Source organism: Rhyacophila brunnea, unplaced genomic scaffold (genome assembly GCF_057557595.1).
Source record: "Rhyacophila brunnea isolate RB1 unplaced genomic scaffold, BYU_Rbru_1.0 scaffold_15, whole genome shotgun sequence".
NCBI classification, from domain to species: Eukaryota; Metazoa; Arthropoda; class Insecta; order Trichoptera; family Rhyacophilidae; genus Rhyacophila; species Rhyacophila brunnea.
This window is the reverse complement of record NW_028232806.1, coordinates 2,168,174-2,191,140: the sequence shown is the minus strand read 5'-3', so window position 1 is coordinate 2,191,140 and position 22,967 is coordinate 2,168,174. Positions and strand designations below refer to the sequence as shown.

The 22,967-nt window shown below is 34.6% G+C and overlaps 1 protein-coding gene and 1 long non-coding RNA gene across 4 annotated transcripts in view; one reads left to right on the top strand and one right to left on the bottom strand.

Annotated features, from left to right (window-relative positions):
• Window positions 1-10,973: 10,973 nt before the first annotated feature.
• Window positions 10,974-22,967, top strand: part of mdlc (RING finger protein mdlc) — a 77,774-nt gene continuing 65,780 nt past the window's right edge. For all 3 annotated transcript variants that reach the window (XM_085942654.1, XM_085942652.1, XM_085942651.1), the window contains exons 1-5: window positions 10,974-11,089; window positions 11,235-11,386; window positions 18,449-18,610; window positions 20,526-20,653; window positions 22,369-22,430. In XM_085942654.1, the coding sequence (XP_085798780.1) occupies window positions 10,999-11,089; window positions 11,235-11,386; window positions 18,449-18,610; window positions 20,526-20,653; window positions 22,369-22,430 (595 nt within the window). In that variant the 5' untranslated portion in view covers window positions 10,974-10,998. The remainder of the gene's footprint in view (window positions 11,090-11,234; window positions 11,387-18,448; window positions 18,611-20,525; window positions 20,654-22,368; window positions 22,431-22,967) is intronic.
• On the bottom strand, window positions 15,484-17,369 carry LOC147074777 (uncharacterized). The gene is made up of 3 exons (XR_015070050.1): window positions 17,013-17,369; window positions 16,274-16,415; window positions 15,484-16,020 (listed from the first exon to the last, which is right to left on the bottom strand). It is a non-coding gene; the product is annotated as an uncharacterized LOC147074777 (long non-coding RNA).

Sequence of the window (22,967 nt, the reverse complement as noted above, 5' to 3'; positions counted from 1 at the left end):
TTTGTACAAAGATTGGAAGGCTAGAAAAAGAAGATTCTAACACGATTTTTCAAGCAAGTAACGGTTGGTTTACATTAAATTCACTGGAGAATCGGTTGATGCGGATAAATATGCTGCAAAAGAATTTATTTCCTCATTATCCAAAATTATTGAAGATGGAGAATATTCCTCTAGCCACATATTTAATGTAGATGACACAGGTTTATTTTGGAAAAAATGCCTAGTCGTACATTCTTATCTAAGGAAGAATCACTTGCCCCTGGGCATAAACCTTCTAAAAACCGATTGACATTGCTTCTTGGTGGAAACTTGGCTGGTGATTTAAAATTGATGCCAATGTTAATTTACCAACCAGAAAATCCCAGAGCATTGAAAGGGAAGGATAAAGAATTGCTTCCAGTAATGAAATAAAAAAGCCTGGGTTTACTGCGTTAATATTAAAAGATTGGTTCACTTTACATTTCGTGCCAGCAGTTAAGCAATATTGTAGATTTACCATTTAAAATAAGAAAAAGAAGAGTGGCAAACAGTTAACTCTTGATAACTTTTTAAGGGAAACACCCGCAAACCCCACTTAAACATGTCTCTTAAACATCTTATATTTACTTGATAAATATATATTTCAAAATACACACAGTTTAATTTTTTTTACTACCCTCTACTTTCGAACATTCAACATTCGCACACCTTTTCAGGAACCAATTATGTGCGAAAGTCGAGGTCCTCCTGTACTTGAGTAACTTAGGAGGTTTTTTTTTTAAGAAAATAGATGCAAAAATAAAGATTTTTCTTACAAAAATAAGAATTAGCTGCATTCTGCAGAATGAACATTCTAAAAAAACGGTTTTGCACAAGACAGCCTGCGGGTCTATTCTATACACAAGGCGACGACTATCAACCGCTAAAGTGATAGTATTTATTACATATTTGTATTGAGGTATTATAATTGTTACAAGTTAGCCGTCAAAACTGTCTATCTCGCTCTAAATTTTATCACAGCCAAGAGAGGTGCTGTTAAAATATATCACTTATCGCAACAATTACAACCAACTTATTGTAATTGTTACAATAAGTGCTAATACTTTCATGCAAACCTACCCTAAGTTTGATAATATTTATCACTTTAGCGGTCGAAAAGTATAGAATTGACCCACTGGACTGCTAAAACACCAAAATTTCAGATTTTATGTTTAGATTTTAATTTCAAATTTATGAAAAATTCCATACATTGGCAAACAATGTCACTAAAACCTCAATTACATTGAGCTTCTTTACGAGCTGTTTATTGGCGAATTTACAATCTGCCTGTAAAGACGCCCAGTGTAATCATCGAATAAGCTAATAAGCAGGTTGTAAACGCTCTACCGAGAAAAGTTGAAAGCCGGCGTGTGGGCCTACTGCGTCTGCGCAGTAGAGCGCAGTACCAACCTCCCGGTAAAAAAACCAACTACGTTCCGTCAAAATAGCAGTTGGCTTGTGGCTTCTCAGCGAATGGAAAGTTTTGTGTGTAATCATCAAATCGCAGTAGTTGAATCGCCCGCTTTTAAATTCGCCAATAAACAGCTCTTAAAGAAGCTCAATGTAATTGGCGCTTTAGGATACTTAAGTGGCATAAAAATAATTGTTTTTTAAATTCAATGTAATCATATACAATTTTAAGGTTTATACAGAAATGTTGGAAATTTCATAGAGAATCGATTGATGTAAAAACACGAGAATTGTTGGAATCAGTATATTAAGTCATTGTTGATATTGAACTCCGCTACTGCGACATCTCCCAAAAATCATTTTGGGTTCTTCTTCATCTGGTTCGATCAATTCATCATTATTATTGATTAATTTAATAAAACGGCAAATTTTTTTAGTACTCTTATTATTTAATAAATCATTGAACTCAGCTTCTACGACATCTCCCAAAAGCATTTCGGGTTCTTCTCAATCGACTAAATCATCTGCCGGCAATGTTCCCTGTAAGGTGTGCCCGCGCACACCTACCAAAATGTGTCCGCACACATGTTTTCATCCCCCGCACAATCCTCACAAATATATTTAAAAAAAAAAGTTTCCTTTGCCAGATTTTAATATCGCTCGAATGCACGAAACCATCCATGCACAATTCTTCGACTCATTTCTTGGAAGGTGAAGTGCGACTAACGCGAGCTTGCTTTTACATCGAGTGGGATCACTAAATATCTGTCCCGTTCTCTCACGTGCCAAAGTATACGAAAAGAAGATACGTATTTTAGTGTTTATCAATGACTACCTATATGCCGGGTCCTCTACATTGGTTGACTAGCTGGACTTCAATGTGATATATTTTCGCTTTGCCTGGGGCGTTGAATCACCTAGGGCCGGTCCTAAGTATGTACTGTATATGGTAGGGGATATAAGAACAGAGTAGGTAGACAGGGTGAGCGAGGCTGCCGGTTTGCTGGACGAGGTTCTCTGGTGGATTCCTTCGAGAATTCGTCCCGAAGAGCTGAGATTTCCTGTCATAAGGTCATCACAAGTTGCCTCATCCGACTGTCGAACATGGTTTCGATGCTGGTCTCGGCGATGGAAGCTTTGGTTGAAGAATCGGCCATTGCATCCACCAGGTCAGCGATCTTGTCCAAATTAGTGTTCTTCTGCGTTGCCAGGACCACCTGCATGGTGTGAGGAAGTCGGCCCATCCATGCTAAAGACCATTCACAAGACCAGACTGATGTATGCAGTTATATGGACCATGCCACACCTGCTCAGTAGTCGCACAAGCAATAAAGTCGGGCGATCAGTAAAATCTCTTTCTTGCGCTCGGTCTGGTCTCCCGGTCTCTCTAGTCGGGCGATCGGTTGCGACGTTATAAAACATATAGCTATGTATTGAGCGCTGCCACACTAGGCGACTAGTCGCCGGCAGCCATGCCATGGAGAGAATGTATTTTTTGCATTGCATCTACATTCATTATTATTATTATTATTGGCTTCCTCTCTGGTCGCCTGCAAATCGCGGTCTGCAATATGCAGTCGCGCGACCAGAGTCGCCCGGTGTGTTCATCTCTTTGGAGAGAACTCACATTGTGCAAATAACGACTTTCATGCAATTCATAATAATGTACTCGTATAATAATTATGAAAAATTACAATAATAAAACTATTCACATTAAATCTTTGAATAATACCTCTTGTTATAATTGTAGGGTTCTAATGCAAAAGTGACTATTTCCATTTTTGCACTTTTTCAGGAATCAACATTTTCTATGAGAGACCTTTAGAATTAAAATACACATTCAATTTAAAGACATTGTGATAGGTAGAGTAATTTTCTATATTTCCTAAAAAAATTAGACCACTCCATCGAACCTATTAATAGTTATTAAAGAAAAACCATTTTTTTTATTTTGAATTTTTCCAAAACTGACTATTTCCAGGAAATAGTCGGTTTTGGAATATAAGATTTCACATGCTCATAGTATTTTAACATTTTGGAATTTAATAGAGACAGTTTTTAGTAAAATAAGAACACAAAAATTACAAGGGTAAGTTATATGCTTTATTAGGAAAAATACAAAAATTAAAAAATGGCTAAATTATGATGAAAATAAAATAATTAATCTTCGTCTTCTGTCTCAGGTAGTTCAATATCATTTGGCGCTAGCCCCAAGATGTCATCATAAAATTAGTTTGCATTTGGAGGGTGGTGAAGAACTTCATTAGCTTCATGACATCATCTCTTTTAACCTTCTTAACATAGCTTATTTTATTCAATATTTGAGTAGTATCGGTAGTCATAGTTTTGTTTCTTTTTAAAATCGTAGCTCCAACAAAAGACCGAGCATACGACTGCGAAACACCAACAGTCGACTTTTCCCCTTTAATATAAGTCATCACTTAATGTTCTGTGATTTTGAAAGGGAACTTATTCAGAAGAGGTTTTATTGCAGATTTGTAGTAGAAAAAATTAAAATCTTTGCCATACACTTTCAATGTACAGTATTTTTTTTAAACTCCGATTCACTCTTATTTGTATTTGATATTGGTGGCAGAATAACAATCGGTTCATTATTAGACGTATTTAATTGTAAGTAAGGTTATGTTCATATATTATATTGTGGAACTTTCTCCAACCAAACATCTAATGCATAACACGAAATGATTTCATCATTGTTAATACCTTGGTCACTACGGCTTGCCATTCTACTAAATTAAAAACACTTTTACTGACGAATGAATGAAGACAAATACAATTTCGAACAATACTTTTATGAATCTGACGTTTCATAAACGAGGAATTAGTCAATTTTGAAGGAAATCTTTTTTCTATGGAATTAGTGCACTATAGAATAAATCGCGCGCTCTTAGCGTTGTAGTTTAATGGAAAATAGTCAGTTTTGGCTACAAACACAAATAGTCAATTTTGAAATAAAACAGAATAATGTTCATACTAGAAATAGTTTGTTTTGAAAAAAATCGCAATTTGCAAACAGCAAAATCATATGAAAATATCGCGATTTGGTCGAAAACAAATATGCCAATCGATTCCTGGCATACCAATCTATAATCGTGCATACTTAACTCATTTTCGTCAATTTTGGAAATAGTCACTTTTGCATTAGAACCCTACAATTGTTCAACTTCGTTAAATTTTATTTGTTGATATGTCATATGGAAAACAATACCTAAGAAATAACATTGTTTTATTATAAATAATGATGTCAGTGGGTAAAAGGGCACTCTTGAGTAGTGTTAAAATGTTTTCTTTGTCCATTTCGAAGCGTCATACATAAAAAAGGCGTGCGTTAATCACTTTCAAGTCAATAATCATCAGTTCACTTACAAATTGAATAACGGAAAAAATATATTTTTATATAAATGGCATAAAAAAATCCGCCAAAAGTACTAAAATTTTGATATTTTCATACTACAAAATGGTGTAAAGCAAAGAGATTGGACTCCTCCCACAGTGAGAACACACGAATGTCAGTGTGTACTCATTTTGTGAACCAAAGTTGCATCATAATGAAATTAGGTACACTTTGCTGCAAATGGGCCGTACTCGGACATAAACTGAGTACTTTTTTTATCAATAGGTACTTCAGCTTACAACCAATTTATGATAGTATTTTCATTATAAAAAGTTCCCGCAATAAAAACTTTATTAGGATTCAGGGTAAGAAAGAATAATGCAAATGGAAGTATTTTGTTTTTAATAGCAATACAAAAAACACAATATTTTGAAAAATTAAACACAAATCAGCCAATAGAAAATGGGTAAATGTTGGAATAAAAAATATGGTCTTGTTTTTACATATTGTTCATAATATAAAATAATTACAAGATAAAAAGAACTTTTCGTATATCATGTTTTTAAATTTTCTGTTGTATCATATTATAAACTTTACAATCCTGTGTATTAATAAATACTTTTTTTGTACTTAATAGAAATACTGAACAAATGAGTCGTATAGTATCAAAAGTAGAACTGTCGCAAATATATCGAAATTTAAGTAAATATGCCAAATTATTCTTCTGACCATAATGTACGACTAGCAATATAAGCATTCTTGAATATGGGTCGATTATCTGGTGTCCTTATGAGGTTTCCTATAAGCTTATTTTAGAACGCGTCCAGAAGAAATTTCTTCGATGTCTTTATTTTAAAACATTTAACTATTTTCCTTTCGATAATTCGTCGTATGATTATTTTCCGACTGCTTTTCTACAAGGCATGCTTACTTTTCACTCTCTTCAATCTCGTCGGTCTCTTCTGCTGTTGAAACACTTTTGCCTGTTATCGCGAGGGATGGTTTCCAATCCTGGTGTCCTAATGAATTTGAATTTCCATGCGCCTGTCAATTACCTACGTGGTCGCAGCCATGATTTATTCTGGATTGGAACCGTTTCCTCGTGTCAAGCCTATCAGGCACCATTAGCGAGGGGTGCAAGATTAGTAAATGCGCTCCCTAAAGACATAGACATTTTCAATGATGTACTTTGCATTTTGTTTTTGAAACTGTATTTTTCTGTATAAATTCTAGGTTTTTCGTTCTCAAAAATTATATTTTTCTGTATTAAATTGTACTTAAGTATGTTTTGATTATTTTTGTTTTGTTATTATCATTGTTATTATATATATATATTTCTTTTTCTATATTCTCTTCTCTCTTGTGAGGGTAATGTTTGACTTATAATGTAAATCTCATGTTGTGTACGTCTTGAATTTAGATTTGTTATGTCCACAATGTTTTGTATTCTTAAATAAATAAATAATATTCAAATCAAAATCATATCTGTGTGGTATAAAATTGTGATGGAAAATAGGGCTTGGTATCAGAATTAGAACTGTTCAATACTTTGGAAAAAAAAGTAGAACTGTTGAATTTGAATTGAATTTCTAATTTCTAAATGAAGAAATATATGTCATGCTATTATAACACTAAAAAACCCAACAAAACGTTTTTCATCATTTCCTCGAAATGATGAATAATGCACAGATCTACTTTTGATACTATACGACTCAAATATAGGATACTGAAATGTCATTTTGACCTTTCATATTGATTTCCATAGTAACGCACATATATATTAATAATTTAGTTGCTAGGACCCCTTAGCAACCGATAATAGTGTTTAACTTTTTACAGATTTTTTCCGAAATAACTTTCCATACAAAACAGAATTAACTGAAAATAAATTCAATTCTGCTTAAAGATGGCTAAAAGTATTAAAAAAAATGCATTTTCATCGTGTTCTGATATATTCTAAAAGTTTCAAATGTCCAGCTAGTTGGGAAGTTAGTTAAAAATCGATTGCAAGATTTATATTGGACAAACAAGAAAAAATTTGTACTGAACAAACAAGAATACGAGCTAATAAAAACGTGGTAATAACATAGTACTTAGGTATTATTGTTTAGATAAAACTGTTAATATAAAACACAACTATTTTCAAAAATAATTACAAATTCTAATTACAAACCAAAAAAAGACGTTTATTATATTACCCAATTACATACACACATGAAAATATTTTATGAAATAAAAATACAATGTGTTCGTTTTTGAAATATTGTTTATAAAATTACTTGTTTATGTAAACCTATTACGCGGCATCTTACGTGGGCGAAGTCAATGCGAATGCGACATGACGAGCGCGGCACGAAAATATCAAACAGTCAACGCCACCAGTAGTGGCCTACGTGCAGATAATACCTGGCGAGCAGTGCGGGGCTTCAGCGACGCGATCAAACGGTTTGATATTTTTGCGCAAAGTGGACGCGGCGGTGTAGGCATTGCCATGGTAATAATTTTATAATAAACATGAGAGGTAAATATTTCTAGGCGTTACCATGGATATGAAAATAAACAAATTGTACAAATATGCGATGGTGACTCAGCTACATGTAGGACAACGATGCCGCTTCGCATCGTTTTGGATTGTATCGCTTCATGTTGAAAATTTGATAATATAGATAGTTAATTACAATATTTATCTATTTTGCATAATTTTATCAGAGAAGCCCTGCATATATTATATGAATAGGTATATTCATACAAAAAAAATCATTATTTAAAACGAAAATGTTTTATTTGAAATATTAATATATCGTTTATGATTTTCAGCGTTGAGAAAATAATATTTTGAAAAATCATCATCCGCCATGTTTTTTACGTCACGATGGTGAACTAAACTGAAAATATTATTTTCATAATGGTCAAAATAGACTCAATGACGATCGGGCATATAGGTATATGACGAAAAACCCGTTTCTTATGTTGGTGTCCTGAGTCACAGAGTGTAAATACGATAATTTTGTGTGACACTCGTTCCTTGTCTGTGACGTATATGCCAAACGTGTTACTGTTGTCATATATTGTTGTTGATCGCGCGGGAAGTGTTTTTTCTGTCTTTTTTTTTCGACCGTCATCTTGACAGTAGGTACACGGTAATAATTGTTATATAAACAGTAATGAAATGGATAAAACTGATAAATGAGTTCGCAAAATCGTAGTGGAATTGACGGATGACGCTGTTCTTAATTTAATTAGAATCTTGGGAACCAGTCTACTATTGTAGGATTGTGCACAATCCGAGTATGAAAACAGGGTTAAAATAAATCCTGCTTGGGTCGAAATAGTTCAGGATTTGGAACGCAATGTTGTTCACCGGCCGTTATTTTTCACATACGGGTTTTCATAAGGGGCTCAACCCAAAGAGATTGGACTCCTCCCACAGAGGTAGCACACAAATGTCAGTGCATACTCGTTTTGTGAGACAAAGTTTTATCTCTCTGAAATTAGGTACACTTTGCTGCAAATGGGCCATACTCGGACATAAAAACGCCCCACTGAGTATTTTTTTTATCAACACTTCAGCTTACAACCAATTTATGATAAACGTATTTTCATTATAAAAAGTTCCCGCAATAAAAACTTGATTAGGATTCAGGGTAAGAAAGAATAATGTAAATGGAAGTAAGTATTTTATTTTTAATAACACAAAAAACACAATATTTTGAAAAATTAAGCACAAATCAGTTAATAGCAAATGGTCAAATATTAAAATTGTTAAATATAAACCTATTAGACACCAGTGGCGAAGGGTGGAGGTAGGCTGTTAAGATCCGCCATAAATAGTGTACATTAAATTTAGTTAGTCAAACGTGTATATTTTTATTGAAACAAGACTACAATTTACAGATGGTATTGGTTAGTTTTTAAAAATCAATTAAACCCTGCCTAAACCAAACCACAATAGTATTTGTATATTTTAGGCGATACGACAAAATTTCGCACACTTTTTCATTCATACTCATTTGTTTTCGTTGGATTAAGAATATATATTACACATATTGTTGGTTCATTTTTTTAATTCATTAAGCCCTGCCTACGCCAAACTATAATAGATAAGAATTATTATTCTATCTATAAAATATCCAAAGTTATGTATGATTTAATTGCATAATTTTAGGTATTTTATAGATAGATGAGTATTTTTTGACTATTATCTATTATGGCTTGGTTTCGCAGGGTTTAATTGAATTTTAAAAAACTAACCAATACCATCTGTAAATTGTAGTCTTATTTCAATAAAAACATATACGTTTGACTGACAAAGTTTAGTGTGCACTATTTATGGCGGATTTTAACAGCCTACCTCCACCCTTCGCCACTGTTAGACACAAAATACAGGTAGGTATGTTGAAAATGATTATATAGTTAATTACAATATTTTATCTATTTAACATAATATTATCGGAAAAGCCCTGCATATATAATATGAATTCATACAAAAAAAATCAATTATTTAAAACGAAAATGTTTTATTTGAAATATAATGTATGAAAGTCAGCGTTGAGAATATAATATTTTGAAAAACTATTGATTCCTAAGTATAATTAATCTATTAAAATATTGTCTAATATGGTTGGTTGCTCTGCATTTTTTGCTAAATGATATCTTATTTCTAAATATTTTTTTGAAACTAGTTTCATTAAATTTGTGACGTGGTTTGTTAATGGCGAAGTATCATACATGTGATTATCTAATTCTCTAAAAATGCAGTTTCTATTAACAAAAAATTTTAAAAGTTTATTATTTTAAAATTCTAAATTAAATTTTGGATGCATACGAATGCCTCCGCTTTGATGCAGGGCAAAATATATTTAACTCTGAAAACTATTATAAATTTATCTAAATAATGAATGTCATTAACTAGTACTAATATTTTTTACTTTGAAAAACAATGTTATATTTTGGGTTCAAAATAATATTACGAGTGCGGCCCTGGCACATGACATTGGAGAGTAAACATTTTTACGTTTGACATAATTGTTATTGTAACAGATGTTTTAGGAAAAACTATCAATGTATAATTTATAATATGCATATATTGTTCCGAAATGCTGTTACTCCTTTGTATTCTTCCATTAAAAAAACTTTTTAGCCGAATAACATCTGAAATCTTTGTAAAATACACAATACCCGCCATGTCTTTTTACAACACTAAAGCCATACTTGGCCATACTAAAGCAAACGATAGTGAAGTAGCAGCTTACAGCAGGGGGAGCAAACTTTTTGGATGGAGGGCCAAATTCAAGAATTCAAAATGACCGGCGGGCCGCAAGTAAAATACCATTTTTAGATATACACTATTTATTATCACGAAAAATAAACATTTCAAAAAAAAAATAATGAGAAGAATGAAACTGTTGTTTATTTTTTTAAATTCAGGTGTTAATTTTGTAGTTCATATTCTTAAAACTGCTCTTAAATGGGCATCGGCGATATTTGATCGTATAGAATTTTTATTGAGGTTCATGATCGAAAATGTTTGTTCACGTAACGTAAACGTAAAAAAAATCGTTCATTTCTTAAATTCTTCGGTACTCATTTTTGGTCGGAAGAGGTACCTAAATAAAAAGGGGTCTCGGAGTTACTCAAATTCACCGTTTTTATTTTTCTGAGAAATCAAAAACGTATACATTTTCAACAGATGACAACGCGTACTATATTTTTCCCCAAATACTATAATTTTAGAGGCTCGTACTCGCCAGCGTTGCCATGTCTACTGAAATTTCAGTAGATCTACTGATATTTTTGGCAATATACTGAATCTACTGATATTTTCTGAAATCTACTGATATTATTTTTTCATTTCACAAAATTCCCACCTGCCGGGAAAAAAACTAGCCATTTTTGAAAACTTGGGAATCTGCGGCCCGCGGCGAAATATTTTTCCTAAAAAAAACAAGCCGACTATGAAAATCTGGGAACCTGCGGCCCGCGACGAAATATTTTTCCCAAAAAAAACAAGCCGACTATGAAAATCTGGGAACCTGCGGCCCGCGGCGAATCTACTGAATTTTTTTTACACATTCTACTGAAATTAAAATTTTTGACTTGGCAACACTGCGCGTCGCGTTCATTTCAAACCAAAGCATCAGAAGGCTTTGACGGATTTGACCATAGATTAATATACTTTTGCTTTGACATTTTTGACAAAGCATCATCCACAAAGCATGGCGGATGCCGGGTTGAATGCGATGTTCAAGAAGCGTATTTTCACCAATCGCGGCGTCCGCAAACGAAAAGCTTCCAATTCAGACGAAGGTAAGCAAATAACGCATCATGTAAGCTGTAAGCATAATATTCACCGGTTCGATCGACGAAAAACTGCCTTTCCTCCTCGATATTGTTTCTGGAATTGACGGTGAATTTCTGCAACAATACAATCTACCTTCTACCTATTTTCCAGACAATTCAAACAGCGAAGGCGAAGGGAACGTGGTCTTGCCTTCTCGAAGACAAAGGAAGGATAATCCTAACATCCAAAGCACCAGCGGCTGTTCCAAATTGAAATTGAAGCCGGCAGACAAAACGGAGTCCTCTGATGAAGATTCTTCAGCCGTAAGTGTTTACTTGGTTTAAATGATTACTATTGTTTTACAGACTCCATTTGCTTCGTACCTTTCGTAAGGACTGTCAGGTTCGCGTTAAGAAAGTATTTGAATTACGCGAGGATAGTCGCATTTAGTAGGCATATTGACCTTTGCAATCATTTAGTTGTTTTGTTATGTAATCTATGCTGACGGCATTGTTAATTAGTGTAGTTTCTGGAGAACATTGACTGCAATAATTGAATAATTGCCATGTCCTTATTATGAATGTGTGTGTTGGCCGCCATTTTGTTATGAATTTAGTCCAGTTCAACAATATACATTTTGCCTTCGAAAAATTGTACAATTGTTAATCCAAGGATTGAACTTATTTGATCGGCTGTAAACGCGAATTATTCGAAATAATTAAGCTGTATCCTTATTTGTCGGTCCTAGGTCGAAGATTGTACAATTTGTAAATTTTTGCCAATACACAAAATGGAATGGCACAAACACTTGTCCACATGTTCCAATCAGATTTAAATGTGGTTTGGTCAGTCCACCATACGAATTTGCGTGCTTTCTAGTGCCTGTACATGTGCATGGGTTTACTGGCAACAGTGGCATGTAAATTAAGTTATAACAGTTACCATTTACTCTACAAAACTGCTGACTATCTCGCCAATCTCATTTTTCAAGCGTTTGTTGTTGTTTCGTCGTCGCTGTAGGATTAGTTTGTCGAATAGGCCAAATGTCAAATGTTCAGGAGACAAAAAAACAAATTTCATTATCCTATATTTAAATACTTTTTACAGCATGTGATTGCTGTATTCATTACAAAGCAATTTAAGAAAAGGATGGTTCTGGTCCATTTAGATACCGAAAATCATTTTGCCTTAAAATGTCGATTGCGATAAAATGGATATTCGACAAACCAATCCTATAGCGACGATATGGTGCCATTTGCAACTATTCCATGAAAATTCAGTAGCCGCTGAACTCTTTTGATCTGTGCAGTGCAGTCTTGTAAGCCGGCTTGCACATCACAACTCGCCTCGTGTGGCTGACCGCCATAAATCATGCAAGTCGCAGTTGCATCGGCCAATCTGCGAAGCTCCATTTGATAACGTTTGTTTCTTGGTTTACGATGACGTCACATCGACGAATTCGTCGTAAGACACATGCGGCGAGTTCTGAGTCGGCTCGCACATTGGAACTCGTCTCGCCTAAAAACGTGTCGAATATGTCGATGTGACGTCATCGTTATTTAACGAAACAACATAACCCGTGTTGCCAAATGGAGCTTCGCAGATCGACCGAATGCAACTGTTTCGTCTGAAAAAAACATCTGGCTGTTGCATTCGACATGTTGCATCCTTCTCGGGCTCCGAGTCGGAGGGTCGAAGTCACAAAGAAACTCATAAGAATTGGTCATTCCTATACCGGCTCGCCGATCGCCGCATTGAAATATCAATACGTTTCTACGCTACGCGCGACTGTCGCTAGATAGATGTGCGAGGTTGTCATGCAACACTGGCCGCCTGTTCTCGGAAAATTTGATTTATGGCGGTAAGGCACACGAGGCGAGTTATGATGTGCGAGCCCACTAACTTGCACATAATACGGTATTGTTATGGCCGCGAAATATATACTGCCAGCAGTAAACCCATGCACATGTAAATGAGTTTTTAATCAGGGTAAATGTGCCGCAGATGCCATCATGAGATTTTATGACTTTCTTTTTAGACCAAACCGAACCTAATATTACCTAATATAATTGTTGGGGTCACTCGGTGTGTGGTGTTCGATGTGTAGGTTGAGGATGATGATAATGACAAAGTCTACGATGTAGCGGGGTGAGATTTATTAGCAGCGTATCGGTACAATAGTATATTATACATGATAGTTACTAGCTAAGTACTCTGATTCGAGTGACATTTAGGTAAATTATTCTTCGTTATTTATACAATAAAAAATGATACATTAACATAAAATTCTGGTACATAATCATATTAAACTAATTATATAATCAGCGTTTTAAATCGAGTAGTGAAATGAAATATTATTTGTTATTACAGTAATGGTATAAAGTATTGTGATATGTAATACTACACCGTCTCTGATTTCGCCAACCGATTTGCTCAGTTGTTTACTAGAAAATGGATTCGCTTGGGAATGTATAATCGCAGAGCAATTTGATATCTTAAACAACAGATATTTGATTCGCTATTATTCTGCCGCTACATAATCTTAGTTTGTGATAATGATACATCAAAATGTATGAAAATTTCAAATTTTCAATTAACGATTATTGGATCGAAAAGCTTATGTGCCCACAGAAAAAGGTATTTATTATAATTGTCTACATGGAATAAACTGTTTTCGTAAAAAAAAATTATAAAAGCTCATCACGGCATCTGCAGCACAGTTACCTTAAGGCGATGTCTTTGGCCTAAATAACACATATAATGTGACTTTTACGCCATCTTTTTATATTTAAAAGCATCTACCATGAATTTCTAAAAATCTGTTACTAAAAACTTTGGTCAATTCTAACCAGATGGCAGTAAGTTACCATAATAAGTTGCAAGTATTATTAAATTGCCAGATGAAAAAAATCGCTAGACAAAAATTCATTTACATATTATAAGAATATAATAATATATTCTACTATAATATTATTATATATATAAACCTATTCAAATAATTATATTTTTTTTTAAATAAGTACAATATTTTATTATATCGTATTGACATTTTTATGATTTAAAAGAAAAGTTTTAAAATTTATACTTGCCAACTTCTTTTTTCATTTTGAATAGAAATTTAGAATACAAAAGGCCAATATAGGGCCAAAGGAATGAAAATATGGAAGAGAAGTATTAGTCTATTGACAAATTTTTTATTTTTATTTTATGAAGTAAAATATACTATATGCACATACCAGGTCACACTGCAGATGAATATTACCTACTCTATAAACTTAGGGAAGGTAAAGAAAACAACTTGTTCATAGGAGTGGTCAATTTTAATAGAACATTACACAATAAAAATAATACAAAAACCTTATAAATAGGATAATTAAATATATTTACACTTAAAATTAGTTAAAATTATGAAATAAAACCCTAAATATGTACTTTAAAATTGCTTTGAGCTGCATCCTATACTGTGTGATACAGCTCAAAGCAAAATTGTGTGCACACGTATATATTGCATTTTATGCAAATATACCTGGTGCGGCACTTGCATCCAGGGTATCTGCACACGGATGCTGAATGGTGGCCAACGCTGTCCAAACATACCTCAGCGATCGGTTGGGGGACAACCGTTCTCCTGCGAGCTGGTGGCTCTGTGTCTACCTGCGATGTCGACATGTTTCTTGGCCGACCTCGTGCTGGCAGTGTTAAAATGTTGGCTACCCGATCTTCATACCGAATAATAGCTTTCGCTAATCTGATTCAGTACGACAACAGTCCCATAATATCCTTTCGGGGTACATTTTCTAGTTTACAATTCCGCGTATACATTAGCCAACAGTTTACCACCGCCAAGTCCACAAAGTGGTTAAAAACCCTCACAGGCCATTTGCATGTCTTCATCGCAGTCCTGTAATAAGTAATTATCCGATCGCAAAGATCAATGCCACCCATCGACATATTGTAGTGCTTTACAATGGCCGGCTGAGTGGCACTGATCTTCCTCTTTACTTCCTTCGACCATCGCATGCAGGTACCAACAGGAGTACTGCCGACCGCAGTGGAAAATAATAACACGGATTTATTTTCTTTCCACTTGACTACACAGACTTTGTCATCCTACCGAACCTTCTCATCCCAATCTCCCCTCTGCATTGCCTTATCGTTTTTTTAATTTCTTAATCACATCGCCGAGTCTATTACTTCTGACAGTTCCAGTTAAGAACATTTTGTCGTGAAGTAACGAATCGGCGAGCTTCAAACTAGTGAAAAAACGATCAGTATAGACAATGCAGGAGGATTGGGGAGAGTCCGGCAGAGTAACTTGACCACACTTGCGCCCAGACCGAACTGCTTCATATCTCCATCTGATACCGTTCCCTTCCCTACATATATGTGAAAATCTATCACTAATCCATCTTTGGCCGCGAGAACAAAATTTTTAAGGCCTACAGGATTTGGCTTGTTAAGCACAAATTGCCTGTGTCTACAGCGGCCAGTGAACGGCATCATTTGCTCATCGATGGAGTTATGAGCAGGTCTGGGCAAAGTATGGCATTTTTTTAGAACCTCACTTAAAAAGGGACTAATCTTCCAAAGTTTATCTGTGCAGCCCGTGCGGTCAGCAGTGTTATCTGCAAAATGAAAGTGATTCCGCAGTTCGAAGTACCCGTCTCTGGGCATTGCTTGATTAATGATTGGAATGCTTAGATCATAACACCAGTACATTCGAGTCTGCGGAAACCTTAATGTACCCATCATAATTTTGATGCCGGTGAATACGAATTTCGAATTCGTATTCACCGACCACAAGTCCCTTTTTTGTGCTGAATATAAATTTGTCTGCTCAGCTATTTTTTCGAAGAGAGTGAGGTTGAAGTATTCGAAAAAGGAGCTGAGGACATTGTCAGCAACATGCCCTCTCACCAACAAATCTTCCTCCAATTCCGGACCAGCATTCGGCATACTGAAACAATAGGAAAAAAATATTATTACATTATCCATATTTCCTCATTAATTCAAGTATTTAGCAGTAAAAATACAAATAATGATGGGCAATAATATGTCAACTCCTCATTCGAGACAATCGCTACATCATGTGTACAAGATGTAATGAATTCTTGTTTTTATGCCAAAGCATGTAATGAAAATGAATCTAGTGTATGACCGGATGGTCTATAAAACCAATAAATATATTATTAAGAAAATTGTAAACCTACCATTTTGTGAGCCAGGGAAGAACCCTGGATTGTGATGTCGAAGGTTGTAAATGTCGTCGCTGTTGTCGGACTCGTAACCGTCGCCGACTTCGCAGTCTGTCGTCCAATATTTCGTCGAGTTCATCAGTATTAAAAGATTTATCTATATGTAAACAAAAAAACATAACCTAATTACATTCATATACTCGTGTCAAACTTATCAGTTTATCACTGTAGATAACATTTTCAATTTACGATTATGTTGTATTAAAAACACGGACACGTGTTTGAAAGCACATAAAATATTTGATTACAATCAATCATTGGTTACATTGTATAAGCATTGTGAATAATTATAATGATGATTATGAGATACATTTTCGAGACAAGTTTCAGTAATTTTGAATGAAATTAAAATTTTATTTTATTAAATTCGGTTCTACAATCATATTATGCGAATGAAAGAAATTCACTATCTATTAGATAATTTACAAAACGTACAAGATGGGCTCGATGACATTTGTCATAAACATAACCTCAAACTAACGTAAAGTATTTATAATTCTACGAAAACGATTAGTCTACGCCTAAAATAATATATATTGATGATAAATGCATGATGGTGATTGAAAATACAGTATATGTAACTCTTTTCAATAATTTTTGAATGTTTGTTTGACAATCAAAACTGCGTGACATAGTTTGTCATTTTGATGTACGATAATAATATTATTTATTATACACTGAAAAGTTTACTTACTTGACAAAAATGTTACTGATGAGTCGATTCCTTCCTGTTTTCAAACAATATACCTAATAATGGCCAAATAAAGAAGAATTGTCATAAACCCGATATTCGATCTTCGATCGAGAGCACGAATGCTACCATATGTTAAAATGCGAGATTTGTTTATTTTGTTGATTATTTTTATCATAAATAATGATAAAAAACAGTTGTAATTTAAGCAAATACTAATTGCAAATAATTCGCAGTTTCAAATTTTGAATATAGGCAGGTTTCTACGTAAATTAAGTTAATATTGTAATTTCAATTATTAAGTTATTTTTATTCATATGGCAATTTCGCCTCAAACTGATAAACTGATTTTTGTCAAAATGCAGAGCAATGTTATTTTGTCTTGTCTATGTGTGAGTTTCATTTTCAACGTCATGTTATGGTTGTGTGTGTATTTTGTGTGAAGATATTTTGTTTCCAAATAATTCCACGACAGCAGCACTATACGGCCAAGCGTCGGCTAAGTGTTGTCAGCATGTTGCCAATTCGAGCAATTATTATGGTTTCGATTTCTATCGATTCGTTAATATACAAAAATACAAGATTAAATTTAAATAACTGCCGTAAAAATTAATAAATAATATTTTTAATAGAAACGCTAATCTTTTTTTGCGATAAATTGCGTCTAAACCGAGATATTTCGATTTTAATTGCATGCTTTCTAACCTCTAAATCGATGTTTTTTAAATTTAAAAAAAAAGATATAAGGATATAATAAATTCCAATTTACGTTTAGCGTTTCGCTAGGTAATAGATTTAGGTATATTTTTATCGTAATTTTGATAATAAATCTTATGTCATTCATTCTTACCACCCGATAGAAATGTACCGAATTTGACACGTATTTTTGGTATATAGAACTCCACGATACATCTTAATTTTTTATTTTATTTTTCTCATTACTTTTGAATATATATCTACCGATTAATAAACTTTTCTAGCTATTTTTCGATAACAACTTTACCTAGAGACATCACCTTAATCAAAATAACATTCTGTGATACCATGCGCTGTTACTTTGAATGAAACAGTTGAAAACTTCAACAAACATGGGCCCTAATTGCTTGTTTATCATAGCATTTGAACTCGTTTTTCATCCGCGGTAGATATTTCAAATGTTTTTATATAAATGCTAATATTTTTTTTTGTTGCCGAAACAAAAATTAATCTTATACCATTTTCCAACGTATAGCACGTCTGCATTGATTGCATTACTACTATTCTATTAAACTACTTAAACTATTCCACTGGCTTGAGTGTCACTGTAACTACATTTTTATGGTGATAGTTCCTCCGAGTTGTGTCCAGCCCATTTTCATTTGTTATTTTTAGTGAGCTCTCGATTACATCGCACTCGGTCCGTTTGTAGCTGTTCCTTATTGTAAATTTATCCTTTTCAGGTTGGCGTCAGTTACAAGTCGAAAGGGGTGTCGCTGACAAATGGAGACCAGAACGCTACAGCCACGTACGAAATGGACACGGAAAAGCACAACGATGCTCAAGCCATCTTTGAACGAGCTATGGCAGTCAACAAGGAGTTGGAAGGACAAGCTGATGATAAGGTGAGAGAAACTATCAAAGTATTTCCTTCTGATCATCAATCTCACATCCACCTGTGTCGGAAATGCTCGACCTGAGATAGACTTATTTGCTGATCACCTCTATCTCTCAGCAGCAGACTGGGTTGAAACTCTAAACTTCGATGGTAGTGCTAGTTATTGCTCATACGAATGCAATATGACAAACTGTAAAAATTGTTACATATTCAAATAAATTATAATAATTTTAATGAAATATTATTATTATCATTTATGGAACTACAACCCGTGGAGTGTCTTGGCCTCCTTCAAAATCTTCCTCCATCCTGGACGATCCTGCACAGACACTCCAATTACTTTGCCCTGGAATTTTTAAATCTCCCGTGGCATATTCCATAGCTCGCCTTGCCAGTGTACCCTTCGGCATTCTATACACGTGGCCGATCCACCGTAGTCTGCATTTTCATATGCCACATGATCTTTTCGCCCCCATAAAGTGTGTATAGCTCCTCATTATACCTTGACCTCCAAATGCCACCTTGAACAGCCGCAAAGATTCATCTCAAACCTCTCCTCTCAAAGATATCCATACTTCTCTCATCCTGTTTGCTGAGTGCCAAGAATTCTGATCCATATGTTAATACCGGGCGCAGGAGAGTTTTATATAACGTTGTAGTTTTCCTTTAGAGTGTTTTGTTCTTTAGAAGCTTTTAGAGACAAAATAGCACATAGGTGAGGGTGATCCGGCGTTTTAGTTCGTCGCTCGTGTTATTATTGTTTGTGACAAGTTTTTTGCATGAGAATAGCAGAATACAGTTCAAATCTGGTGCGTGGTTCCTCACTGCAAGTGGGATCAGCCATGGTTTTTCCTTCACTGTTGTTTTTGATATATGCAATCGAAAATTACAGGTTACCACATTGCATTCGATGATAATCAATAACTAAAACTACCATCGTAATTTAAAATTCAGTAGCAAGGCCTGAATATAGCCAGCCTTGCCAATTTTTTTTTCTTTTGACTTAATCACGTCTCTTGGCTGGACTTTTATAATACCAATCCACCTAGTCTAAAATACAGTCGAACTTTGTTATTACGAGGAAGATGGGACCGATTGAATTTGCTCGTTATTAGCATCACTCATTATACCGTTATATAAAAATTTTCTCACCACATTCAAAATGTCAACGAATGTTTCTTCATTACATCCGAGATCTCGCTATTTCCGTGATCGTAATAATCAAGTTCGACTGTATCTCATATCTTCACAGTCACGCCTTTCTGAGCCCATAATTTCAAAGAAAGGCACATGAAGAGTAAAATTGGAAGGAAAACTTCTGACAAGTACGCTGAGACCATGAGGCCCAATTATGGTAGTCTAGTATTAGAAGTGAAATAATAACAAACACCCAGGCTTAGGCTTTGAGAAAATCGCATATTATTGTGACCTCACCGTGATCGACCTTAGAGCCCCCGAATGAACGGCCAGCGCCTTGTGCACTGGACTAAACCGTTTTCCATTAATATGATTATTTTGACTATGGAAAAGTAGGTAACCTGATCAGACCCTGTCAGGTCTTGGGAATATAACGGACTTATAAGGACTTTATTATTTTGATGGAGAACGATATCTCTTTTGTTGGCCGGAGTTGGCTTTTTCATCAATTGATTGTTTTGAGCATGTATCTGTAATCTATACACATATGGCGATTTCTTTTGATCCTCGTGATTCAGTATGGTCTATGATGATTATTTTAGTCTCTTTCAACATGCAAGTATTTGGGAACGAATTGAATCACCTCGATACTTGTGATTTGATCATAGCATACATCGTATTGTGTTGCTAGTGAAAAAATTGTCTTGGGGCCAACTACATCGCTACACTAAACGAGATTGTCCTTCTCAGACGTCAAATATTCTAATTGTATTATTTCCTTTCAGATCTACAGAGGAATTAATAACTACGCCATGTATTACAAGAAGAAAGACACTGCGGCGGGCAATGCTAGCTCTGGATTGGTCAGGAAGGGTCCAATCCGAGCACCCGCTAACCTAAGAGCAACTGTCAGGTGAATGAGTTTAATTAATATTCAATTATATCCTATCTAGACCATATTTTACACATTTTGTTTGAAAGAATTACATATCTCAATAAATAAAAAAGATGATTTTTTTTCGAAATCCTATACACGAATGAAATTTGTTGGTTTTTGTGTAAACACTGAGTGTCGGGAGTGGTCTGTCGATACTAAGAAACAAATGATAGTATGTAATATAAAATATAATTTTCAATAATTTGCGGTGACATTTGAAGTATTTAAGTATAACATAAGATTGTTTGGGATGTAGCCACCAAGCTGATAAAAAGATGTTTTTTTGGTTTACTTATAATTTATTTAACACTGGCAACACATGTTATGAATATAAACTGATGGTGAATAATGCTTCAAATACATTATGATGCACGTCGTGTACTGTCATGGCGACAAATTTAGTCTATGGTTTTGTCATTCTCCAGAATATTTTGAATGATCACCAACAGAATGCCAACTCTAATGTATTAGTATTTTGAATTTTTATTCATTCATGCTAATTTAATTAATTTTAACAGTTACGTGTGCGTATGTTAAAATTACTTGCGATATTGCATCCATGGATAATATTTTGAACAGAGCCCAACCTTCAGATCATAGATAATAGGCAACATTTTTATAGAAAATGCATAGTGCTGTTGGCTGTTGGTCGCCACTGTTGGGGGTCATTCGTGTGTGTGGTGTTCGATGTGTAGGTAGAGGATGATGATAATGACGAAGTCTACGATGTAGCGGGGTGAGATTTATTAGCAGCGTATCGGTACAATAGTATATTATACATGATAGTTACTAGCTAAGTACTCTGATTCGAGTGACATTGAGATAAATTGCTCTTCGTTATTTATACAATAAAAGTTAGTACATTAGCATTAAATTCTGTTACATAATCATATTAAACTAAATATAAAATCAGCGTTTTAAATTGAATAGCGAAAAGAAATATTATTTATTATTATAGTCATACAAAAATATAATACATGAAAAGTGATTAATCAGCTCATACCCGTAATACTAATAAAGTATTGTAATACTACACCGTCTCTGATTTTGCTGACCGACTTGGTCAGTTGTTTACTAGAAAATAAATTCGGTGGGAATGTATAATTGTAGAGTAACTTGATATCTTAAACAACGGATGAATTTGATCGTTATTATTCTGCCGCTACAGTGCCAACCGCTAAAAACAAAAAACATGCCACTTTCACATGAGTAGAAACTGTGTAGGCATGTAGAAAATGATAAAAAAACGTTCATTCAGTCATGCGGGTGTCGATGCAGTGCGGTACGCGTGAGGTGACCTCACTTTTTTGGTGATTTTGCCAACTGACCATGTTCGTTTAAAAGTTCAAAATGTGCTACGGGATGGGAGCATCAGTTTGATAACATTTTTAACCCCAAGAAAAACGACGTTATACACATTTTCCTCGTAGTGGCAGCTTACTGTGACATCAGGTGATTGTATGCAACATGCATCATAATATATTTGAACCACAAGCGTCAAGGAACCCAAATCGTTACTTGCTTTTTAATGTTGACATTGAGTGAATCGTTGAGTCAGTATGAGCATAGTGATGTAAATGAGATTTAAGTTAAGATGGGGATGTCGGCATAACTTGTCACTGTTTTTAGTCATGATCTATAAAAAAAACCCTTTTTTTCATAATTTTAAAATCGGGTATATCTATTTTCAGGTGGGACTACCAACCGGACATCTGTAAGGATTACAAGGAGACTGGATTTTGTGGATTTGGAGGTAAGAAATTGGTGCAGATCTGGTATCTTTCCTTGTGCAGGGAGTAGGCGAGGGTTTTCATTGCATACAATATTGTTCAGATCATGCCTGTTGCCCTGCGCAGATATTTTGAGAATATTTCAATGAACAATCGACAAATCGATTGCTTAATTTGCAAACCACCCAACTGCACTATTCACCAAAAATGAGATTTTGAGTGCATTTTGTTATAAAGCATGTTTTCTATGCTCACATGAAATTTCAAACTCCTAAACCTATACATAAATGTGTTATCGTTCTTCACAGCCAACTGTAGGTGTCAAATTTTCAATATAGTAAATGGAACAACTCTGCTCTTTATATAAATTTTCTTTATGTATAAAAGGGAAGCTAAAATAGTGTGTTAATTTATAATCCAGCTTATTTGTAAAAAAAAAACTAAGTGTATTTTCATCTTCTTGGCATTCTCATTCTTCGTCGGAAAACGGCAAATGCCGTTTTTCGTGGATTGTCAGTCGAATGCGGAACACGGAAAAAGTCGTTTTTGTTGACTGTCGG